At 43.1% G+C, this 11179-nt stretch overlaps 1 protein-coding gene across 1 annotated transcript in view; it reads right to left on the bottom strand.

Moving 5' to 3' along the window:
* Positions 1 to 678: 678 nt before the first annotated feature.
* FAM20A (FAM20A golgi associated secretory pathway pseudokinase) overlaps positions 679 to 11179 on the bottom strand; it is a 79258-nt gene continuing 68757 nt past the window's right edge. The window contains exon 11 of the mRNA XM_029599293.1: positions 679 to 1288. Coding sequence (XP_029455153.1) covers positions 1021 to 1288 — 268 coding nt within the window. The 3' untranslated portion in view covers positions 679 to 1020. The remainder of the gene's footprint in view (positions 1289 to 11179) is intronic.

Raw genomic sequence — 11179 nt, 5'->3', positions numbered from 1 at the left:
ACCCCCTGGATTTTAATGAGACAGGTGTCTCTCAATTGTTCATAATTTGGTCTCATGTACTATAACAGAGTATATGAATGCCTGCAGGAATATAAAAAAAAAATTAAAGATATACAAAAAAAATCATAGAAAGTTCAGTATCTCAGAATACTTTTCCTTCTTCCCTCTCTGAAATAATATAAGCTGTATTTCAACCAATTTGTTTGATCCATTTGGGTATTATGGGCATATAATACACACTATATAAAATAAAATATTAGTCTGGATCAGGCCTTGGAGTCTTTTTCATAATCACAGAATCAGTGGAAAATCTCACTGTTTTCTCCCTCACTTTAAGCTAGGTTAAGGGCCTTATTAAAAAATATTGTCTTGCCATTCCTTGTCTTGGCAGATAATAAATCAAATCTTTAATGAATAAGACCTTATGACAGTAATTTTTCAAATATACAATTTCTTTGGGAAACCTTTTCCATTACTGCTGGACAAATAGGAACCAACAGAATTCCATCTTGGTGACACTATCTGCTGAGAGGCGAGCTCAAACTTTTAACAACTTATTTGTAAAAGAAAACATTTAAAGTAGATAATTATGTTATACAAGTTTGCATTTTAATCATAAGTGCAAATGAACAAGTGGAAGACCTGTCTGTAAAGATGGCATATTGAGAATTAGGGATCAAATAATGAAATTCCACTTGCTGGATTTTCTTGAGGCTGATAAACACAGAAGATTATTTTAATCTTTTTTTTTTTTTTTGACTCTGTTTTCTATCTTTTATTCTAGCCTTGACTTTTCATTTCTAATTCCAGTGTTCATCATGGAAGACTCGGGAGTAGTCTTCAAAAGCATTCCAAGAATCTTCAGAGGTGAAGCTGGCTCAGTGCAGATGGTTCTATAATTTGTGTGACTAGCTTCAGTACAGTTTGGTGGTTTGTTCCCTCGCAGTGTTATTACCAGACCAGCCTGGTAAGGTTTGTAAAGATTACAAATTCCAACTCAGCAATTCTAAATAGCAGACCCTAGCTTGCTCCAGACTTTCTATTAGCCAGGGGTAACTCAGGTTCTTTGAAACTGTTGTGGACCACAACTTGCTTATCTCCATTTATTTCTATGCATCTTTTCACTGTGTTGAGCACTTTCTGCAATCGTCTATCCAAAGCCAAAAGATGGGGCTCTGTCAGGATGGGCGCCAGACGGTCCTTAAGGAGAGACTCCCTCATGACATCACTGAGTCTATAGTCTGGTAAGGCCAAGAGTTGCAGTCGTTCTAATGTTGTCTTCCTTATCCTGTAAAAAAGTGATGATTAAGGATGAATATTTTCTTTGGGAAAGATTCTTAAACTAAGGTTTACGGCTTACCAGTGTTTTTTGGGAAATGTTGCAGTACTATGCTAAATGGCAGACAGTAGAATTAACATCTGATGCATGATTATATAAGTACAAAAGGAGTATCTTGGAACAAGTTGCCAAGAGAAACATAGAAATGAAATGAAACATAGAAATGACGGCAGAAGAAGTCCAAATGGCCCATCCAGTCTGCCCAGCTTGTTTGGGATAAAGAAAACTCCAACTCTTCTTCTTTTTTTTTTTTTTAAAGTATGACTTTTACCTGTCAATTTATGTTTAAGATTAAGATTCAAATCTAATTTACTAGCTATACCAAATGCCCAAAGATGTGTCCAATTAACCAAATGAAAACCTTTTCTAGGTTTTTAAAGCTGGTGTTTGTCTTCTTGCCTTGGGCACAGAATTTAAACTGAATTCTCAGATTTAATTTTTATGCTGAGGCGTTAGAAATGCTGAGAAAAACGTCCTCTTGTTATTGAAATATTAAATTGTAGGGACTCTTACAGGTCCCTTAAGCACTGAGATGTTATCTTCAAACCCAGTGGCGAGCCAGAACTGATTTTTTGGGTGAGCTGTAGGCATGCAGGATTGCATTCTTATTGATTAAATAATACCATATCCTGCACCTTACAATGGCTTTCTAAGTAGTTTGCAACAGCCATTATATATCATGTGTGAAACTTTAAAACATTTTACCTCAATTATTTCAAGCACTTGCCAGCATTAAAAATTCCTTATTAATCTGTACTCATTTATTTTATATTCATTGCAGTATATTAATGCATAAGTATATCATGTAAAAAACAAAGAAAAGAAGCAAACAGATCCAATCAATCATGTAATAAAACAAAAATCAATGTATTCTTTCATGTATCCTCTTTGCAGAAAGCCAGAAATCATCATAACGGCAATAAAATATCATTAATCATCAGACCAGGTACAGAGCAGAGCTAGGACAATTCATATTACAACCACCATAAAAAAATATTCAAATTCTGGTATCACCTCAGCAAAATATATCCTTCCACTGCTATTTTGTGAAGTAACAAACTCCTGCAAAGAAAGAGACAACTAGAACCTTGTCATACCATACAGTCACAGCAATCACTCTCAGGACTCAAATAACAGCAACCTTATGAAAAAGCAGCAATGCAAATATTGCACCAGGCCCTAGAATATTAATATATCACCTACTGGAGTAACAGAACAAGCTGTACTGCTATAGAGAAACTACACGCTAGCAGAAATACTGCACTTCAGTCACACACACGTAAAACAGAGACTGACCCTTACCTAATATACAAATAAGAGACTACAAATTAGAAATAGAAACACGCAAACAAAACCAAAATAGCCTGAGAAACTGGACTCTGAACAGTGGAATACTGAAGAAAGCAAAATACAAAAATATAAGATATGCACATTCCCAAAGATGGCATATTCAAATTGCTAAAATCTCAAAATATATTTTATTTTTACATTTGTTCTCTGATCTTTGTGTTTTTCTAATCAGTTGGTCCTGGTCTCTCTTTTCCCATGGTGCTCATTTCCTAATTCCTTTTCAGTGTCTCTCTTCTCCTCTATTGTCTTCTTCTCTTCCTCCTTCACATTAAGTTCTCACTCTCATATGATCTCCCCCCCACAAGCTCACATTCTTTATACAAACACACACACGCACGCACGCACGCACACACACACACACACACACACATAAGCTCTCACTCTACATGCTCTATCATACAAATACACAAGCCTTCACTCTCCACCTCCCAGGCTCCCATTCTCACCCATACACATATATTCAAGCTCCTATTCTCATCTACACACATGCAGGGCCTTTTCATTAAGCACAGCCAAAGCCCTACTTCTGCTGCTGAGGGATGGTATCCTGCAATGGCCTTGTTGGTCCAGCCTTCTCCTTCACCATAACAGGGATGGGATCCCACAGTGGCCTTGTTTTTTCCAAGGCCGTCCTCTTTGCTGTTGCAGGGATGAGATCTAATGATGGCCTTGCTTCTTCCGGGGCCCTTCTCTTTGTCGTCGCGGGGATGGGATCCCGCAACGGCATTGTTCCAACAGACCTCTTCTGATTTTGTGGGCCATGGCCCACTCACAGCTATACTACTGCTCTAGCCCATGGTTTAAAAATCCCATCCTAAAGCATTCAGGCTGGGAGAGAGGGGATTTACTGCAGGCCTTTTTTCTTAACATAAATCCCTGAATGCAGTGGAATAAGAGACCCAGAATAAGCTATGTGAGTGTTTATGGAGTTCCCATTCACTACTGTATCAGTTATGAGCCAGTGACAGGAAGACCAGTTCTTGGGAAATACCTCTGCAGTGACATCAGCTCGCCAGTATTCTCCGTCTCCAGCAGATGGTGGACATGTATCTCCCTACTGGGGATTGCTTAAAGTTTTCAGAAGAAGAAAAGAAGAAAATTAAATCACCCTGCTCTCCTTTGGTGATACCATATGGTCCCTTCCTCAGTTGAGAATTCCTGAGGTGATATATACCATATTTTTCCTCAGATAAGTGCCTTGGACCGGTAGTTGGTTTTCAGCCAGCATGGACTTAGCTGTAAAAGACAGATGAAAGGCAAGCGGGTACAGGAAGCTGAGTGCAGTGGTGACGGTATATGCATCTCCCCCCACAGCTGTAGACCGACTCTGTACTCAGCCAGGATAGGTTGAACTCGGTAAAAGCAAAAAGAAAAAAGAGAGAGAGAACAAGGAGGCTTGTTTGTAGGGATTCCTCCTTCCTCCGGTCTCTGTGCTTGGCGGGCCGATCCAACATTCGTTCCCGCCTCTGAGGGAGTTTAAGGGACGTGGGCAGCCTGGTGGATTGAGCAGCCTTTTTGGGCTAGGCCCCGATTTTAAGTTTATCACTGTGTGCCACGTGGTAGGCTTCGGCAGCCTTTTTGCACGTTTTTTCCTGCGCATTAGGCTGCCCTCTTCAGGATCGTCGATTCATGCGAGTGCATCCTGATGTGCATCCAGTTGTGTGTCCAGTTTTTGGATGCTTAGTTGGATGCCTGCTTGGGCATCCAGTTTGTAGTGGCATCTAATTGAGGTGCGCTTATCTGTACACACAATCTGAGCAGCTTTGAGGATGCTCAGTTTTTGGGCATTCATCGAGGCACAAGGCTGTATGCTTAAATTTTGGACACCTAAATTTTGGATGCCTATTTTTTGCAACACGAGTACAGCTGGACTTTCAGTCACCTGTTAAGCATACTGACAGACTGATGGCAGCTATAGTTAAAAAACCTAAGCGCCTTACCCTCTGTGCTGCTTGTCATGTTCAGGCATTCCCTCTAACTTGTGCCAGCGCTGCTTGGAGGCTCAGGGAGAATTGCCTTCATCTGATTTTACTAAGCTTGATTCTTCCCAACCTGGGATGTGGGCCTGGGTAAAGATGTGTCAGAAGGGGTGCCTGACTTTGGAACTCCCTTAACTTGTTTGTCAGTGGGGGAAGGTAATTCAGTGGGCACAGGACAGGTGCCTCCTGGTTTTCGCATGGATCCTTCTGCCTTTTCTTGGGTGGAATATTTTCAAGGATTGCAGTCCTTTCTTCAGGTGTAGACCTTGGCCCTGACCAATCTTGCCAGATCAGAGATGCAGGTGGTGACCTCCCGCATGCCTGGTGCTGCAGTTAAGTGTTGAAGTACACCTAGATCAGCGACTGGTCTTCCAGATAGGGACCCGGATGGCATGGATGCTGAAGCCAATCCTTACTCCCTGGAAGATGGGGAAATTCCTCTGGGATTGGAACTATATAGGACTGTTTTTGGTTCTTTCATAGAGATACGTTAACAGCTCTGATGTCCCAGACATTGAAGATACTGGGAGTCCCTGGGCTGAATCCATGTCTGAGCCAAAGAAAGATCCCATTTTGATTTCTTTGTGTAAAGCCTCTTGTTTTTTCCTTGTTATGAAGGCCATTCAAGAATTGATTGATCTTGAGTGAGGCGCCCCGGAAGCTAATTTCATAGGGGGACAAGTCTTGGAAGGACTAACCCCCCTGGATCCAGCTGCAAGAGAGCAGTTACATTTTCCACAAGTGGATGCGCTTGTGTGTGCCATCACCAAGTGGACGACTAACCCTGTAGAGGGATGAGCAGCCTTGAAGGATGAATTTGATAGGAGGATTGAGGCCATCCTTAAGCAGGCATTTGAAGCAGTGGCTATGACTTTGCAGATAGCTTCTTGTTGTTCCCTGGTGACTCACTTCTGTTTTCTTCTCTCTCAGGTGGTCAATGAATCTGGTGTGAATTCCAGAGCAGTAATGGAGCCAGCAGCTGCCTTTTTGGCAGATGTGGGATGCGGGCTGTGATTTGGTCTGCACCTCAGCCAGAGAAGTGGCTTTGGTAATAGTGGCCAGGTGTCTGTTATGGCTGAAAAATTGGTTGGCTAATGTGACCTCCAAATCTAACCTTACAAAGTTGCCCTTTAAAGGCTCGATCTTGTTTAGGAGCGAGTTGGAGAAAATGGCCAATAAGTGGTGCGAGTCCCAGTTCCTTGGTTACTAGAGGATAAGAAGCAGACGCCAAGCTCCTTTAGCATGAGAAGTCATGCTAGGGGATCCAAGCATTTTCAACTTTACAGAGGAGCGTCCTTTTAGAGGATTCAGCCTTTCGGTAGGCCTCCGTCTTTTCGTCCCAGACGGGGTGCAGGCTCGTGTAGCGGAAATCCTGAGACTCCCATGGAAGGTGTGCTGACCCACTCCCAGGAACAGGACATAGGGGATTGCCTCTCTCTTTTACCAGAAGTGGGTCGAAATCATGTTAGTCCAGTGGTCCTGGAGGTGATATGGGATGGATATGCACTGGAGTTTTGCAGTGTTCCTTGGGACGTGTTCATGGTGTCTCCCTGCCACTCTTCACTGAAGAAGCAGGGAGTGGAGTGTACATTGTCAAGGCTCCTCAATCTGAGGGCTGTGATTCCAGTGGTCACGTCTCAAGAAAATATGGGCTGATATTCCATCTATTTTGTTATGCCCAAAAAGGAGGGCTCTTTTCATCCCATCCTGGATCTCAAAGGGGGTCAAGTGTCATTTGTGGGGTCAACCGTCATTTTTGAATGGAAACCTTGCACTCAGTGACAATGGCCGTGCAGTTGGGGGAATTTCTGACATCCTTTGATCTGTCAGAGGCATAACTGCATATTTCCATCTGGCTAGAGCACCAACTTTTTCTGCGATTCGCAGATTTGGGGTGTCATTATCAATTTTGAGCACTGCCTTTTGGTCTGGCCACTGCACCCAGAACTTTTTCCAAGGTTATGATGATGGCAGAGTTGAGAAGATGGGATTGTAGTACATCCATACTTGGATGACTGGCTGATTCAGGCCAATACTTTGGAAAAGAGTCTCCTGGTGTCACACAAGATGATCTCCTTGTTGCAGGAGCTTGGTTGGATGGTGAACCTGACCAAGAGCAGTCTTCAGCCATCTCAGTCACTGGAGTATCTTGGTGTTTGGTTTGACCCAAAGCAGGGCAGTGTTTTCTGCTGGAGGGACATATTCAGAAGTTAATGGCACGGGTGTGTCTGTTGAACACAATATGCCTGCCAGTGTGGTCCTATCTATAGGTACTTGGATTGATGGCGGTGAGCCTGGAAGTGGTGCCATGGGCAAAGGTGCATATGCATCCTCTTCAGTGCTCCCTGCTGTCTTGTTGGAGCCCTAAGTCTCAGGACTATTTGATTCAGTTTCACCTGTTGATGGAGGTCTGCACTTACCTGCAGTGCTGGTTACAAGCGGATCATCTGAGAAAAGGGGTTTCCTTAAGCCTACTGGACTTGCTGGTACTCACTTCAGATGCGAGCCTCCAGAATTGGTGGACTCTCTGTCAGGAACTGACAGTGCAAGGGCGCTAGAGTCCAGAAGAATCTTTCTGCAGTATCAATCGGCTGGAGGTCCGTGCAGTCCGGTTGGCATGCTTGCAGTTCAGTGACTGATTGTAGGGTCGAGTGGTTTGAATACTGTCGGACAATGCAACGACAGTGGCTTTCATCAATCGGAAGGGAGGAACCAAAAGCCAGCAAGTACTGCAGGAAATAGCCCAGCTTATGTAATGGGCGGAAGTGCATCTTCAGGAGATCTCAGCCTTGTAAACTGCAGGAAAAGACAATATAAGAGCAGACTTTCTTAGTAGACAGAGTTTGGATCCAGGAGAATGGGAATTGTTAAACGAGGCATCTCAGCTGATAGTGGATTTCTGGGGCCTTCAGTTTCTGGACTTACTAGCAACTTCTCACATTGCAGAGGTTCCTCATTTCTTCAGTCGCAAGAGAGATCCCAAGTCCTTGGGAATCAATGCCTTCGTGCAGAAGTGGCTTGAGGGCAAGCTTGCTGTATGTCTCCCCCCCATAGCCCATGTTGGGAAGAATGGTATGGAAGATCGAAGGTCACAGTGGGATGGTGCTTCTGGTGGCACCAGATTGTCCCAGGAGATCATTGTATGCAGATCTGCGAAGGCTCCTGCTAACCCCCCCCCCACCCCCACCCCGTCCCCCCTGGCTTCCAGTGCACAGGAATCTGCTGCTGCAGGGGCCTGTTCTTCACGAAGATCCAACTCAATTTTGTCTTGCGGTATGGCCCTTGCTTGCTGAAGCTTGATATTCTACTGTGGTGATTGCCACCTTGCTGTGGGCAAGAAAGTTCTTCACTTCTTTAGCCTATGTGTGGGTTTGGCAAGTATTTGAGGCTTGGTGTGAAGATCAAGGGGGTTAAGAACATAAGAACATAAGAAAATGCCATACTGGGTCAGACCAAGGGTCCATCAAGCCCAGCATCCTGTTTCCAACAGTGGCCAATCCAGACCATAAGAACCTGGCAAGTACCCAAAAACTAAGGGTTCTTCTTTGTTCAGTTAAGATCCTGCTCATTTTGAAATGTTTGCAGGATGGATTGAATAAAGGGTTGGCCCTTAATTCCTTGAAGGTACAGGTAGCGGCTCTTGCCTGTTTCAAGGGGTCAGGTGGATGGTGGATCCTTATCGGCTCATCGAGATAAGGCCTGTCCCTTGAAAGGAGTGAAACATCTTCATCCTTCCTTTTGGTTACGGGTGCCCTAGTAGAGTCTTAATCTGGTTTTGGATTTCAAGTGGGCCCTACCTTTCGATCGATACAAGACCTTTCCTTGCGGTTATTGACTTTGAAATCGGTGTTTCTTGTGGCAATTTGTTCTGTGTGAAGAATATCTGAGCTGCAGACCTTGTCTTGCTGGGAGCCATTCCTTCAAGTGATTCCGGGGTCGATACAGCTGTGTAATGTTCCTTCCTTTTTGCCAAAAGTGGTCTCGGATTTTCACTTGAATCAGTTAATTTCCCTGCCATCTCTGGATAGGGAGAGAGATGCAGAGGAATATTGCCTGTTGTGACCCTTGGATGTCAAGAGACATATCGTGAGCTATCTGGAGGTTTCTAAACCTTTCCAGAAGAAGGATCGCCTGTTTGTCCTCCACAGTAGAAGTAAACAGGGTGAGCTGGCTTCGCGAGCAACAGTAGCTTACTGGATTAAGGAGGTAGTCACAGCCGCATATGTGATGCTGAGCAGCTATTGCCTAGCCAGATTAGAGCTCATTCCACTAGGGATCAGGCAGTGTCATGGGTGGAAGTTAGATTGTTGTCTCCCATCGACATTTGTCTCCTTATATACCTTTTCCAGGTGTAATCGTCTGGATGTGCAGGCCCGGGAGGATGCAGCCTTTGCACGTGCAGTTTTGACTGGACCTCGGGCAGCTTCTCGTCATGTTTGGGAGTAGCTTTGGTACATCCCACTTGTTCTGGATCCACCTGTCTAAACATTAAGAAATAAGTAATTACTACTTACCTGATAATTTCCTTTTCTTTAGTCAGGTGGATCCACCTTCCCGCTCTTGGCTGCCGGCGGGTTGTGTTTTTGTTCTCTTGCATGTCTTCATGTTTCCAGGGGTTACTGGAAAGTGTTAATCCAGTCCCTAGACTAGGGTACATACATTCTTTATCTGAGCTAAATATTTCCTGTTGGCTGAGTGCTGGAATGATTATCTGTTGTTAATCGAGTTTTGTTAGTCTGTCCACAGTTGGTTTTTGCAGAATAATACTGGTGGGCTGATGTCACTGCAGGGGTATACATACTGTGATGTCAACTTTGCTTCATCTCCATCTGCTGGTAGAGGTTCATAACCTACTTGTTCTGGATCTACCTGCCTATACTAAAGAAAAGGAAATTAACAGGTAAGTAGTAATTTCTCAATGCATGCAAAGCAGTTCATCCATACCTAATTTTATGCTAATAAAATAACATGTCCTACTTCAAATAATGCAAACCACATTATTTCCTGAAAAGGTAGCTACAAACCAGGGAGGTAATTTTCAAAGGAGTTACATGCATAAATGTGGCATACTATCGTAGCAATTTTCATAAGCCATTTACTCACACAAAGTGCACTTACAGAAGTAAACCCTATGGACAATTCAATGGCATATATTGTAGCAATTTTCAAAAGTCCACTTATTTGAGTAAAGTGCATTTATTCGAATAAAACCCAGTTTTATGCATGCAAATGCTTTTTAAAATCAGGCCCCAGGAATTGTAGTTAACCTTTCCCTGGAGCATCAGGATGTTAATTTCATTTCATTTCATTTTTTCATTTATTAAAATTTATTGGTCGCCTACCACAGGGAGGCCTAGGCGATTTACAACATTAACATACATAATAAAAACATAAAAATAACAAATACAATAACACACGAATTGCATATGTTTCACAGAAACAGAAATAGACAATCTCATGTAAATAAAATGAATAATCAATCACCCAAAGTATGTAACAGAATCCTCACATCTGTAAAGGAATTTCTTCTGCTGGCAGCACTCTAGAATATGTTGTATGTACGCTGGAGAAGGTGCTCTTTCAATGACTGTCTGAACTTTTTTGCATCATCCAAAGACCTGAGCTCAAATGGAATGAGATTCCATTGTGTTGGTGCAGCAATGGAAAAAGAGGTCTCACGAGTACTATATAAGTGAGCTTGTTGAACAGAAGGAACTTCTAGCAGATTCAATTGAGAAGAATGTAAGCATCTTACTGGTTTATAAATGCGTAGAAGGGCATTTAGCCAGTAAGACATTCATGTCTCAATGCTCTTGCACTTAAATTTAAATGGCCAACAGCAGCCTGAAAGAGGTTCCCTCCATCCAAAATCCATAGTATCAGAATTCTTAATAGTATCAGGATTCTTAATAATTTTATAGGGTTTATTCATATATTTATTTTTTAGGGATAAATATTAAAGGCTTATCCCCAAATTTTGATATAAACTGACATGAAGTACATACAATGTTCGTTATATAAACATGCCTAAATAAATAAATAAATAAATAAAATCCCTCCCTCTAGGGGTGTGGCTAGATCCCTGCCTACCCCATTCCCCTTGTCGAGGCAGCCCAACAGAAAATAGAATATAAAAGTATGCAGTGACACCCTTTATAAAAAAAATAAATTCCTCCCCGATCCAAACCTGCCTACTCTTCAGACATCCTTGCCCCATATCATAGAATAGGTCCTTGGTAGTCCCCCTAGACAGCGGCCCGGTCACCGCCATTTTCCAAAATGGTGCTGATCAGCCTTTCCCCATCACGTGATAGGGGCAGCTGTCCTGGAGGCTAGGAAGAGCTCTAGATCCCACTAGACTAGCAAACACACCACTAGACCACCAGGGATCTATTCTAAGATAGGGGGTGGGGGGAGGGGTTTCCAGAGTGTGGGCTAGGCTGGGAGAGAAGGGGGGTTTGGATCGGGGTGGACTGATCAGGGGAATTTTGTTTTCAGGGATGGGGCACTG

Source organism: Rhinatrema bivittatum, chromosome 4 (genome assembly GCF_901001135.1).
Source record: "Rhinatrema bivittatum chromosome 4, aRhiBiv1.1, whole genome shotgun sequence".
NCBI classification, from domain to species: Eukaryota; Metazoa; Chordata; class Amphibia; order Gymnophiona; family Rhinatrematidae; genus Rhinatrema; species Rhinatrema bivittatum.
The sequence above is the reverse complement of the archived record's forward strand: the minus strand, read 5'-3'. Positions and strand labels throughout refer to the sequence as shown.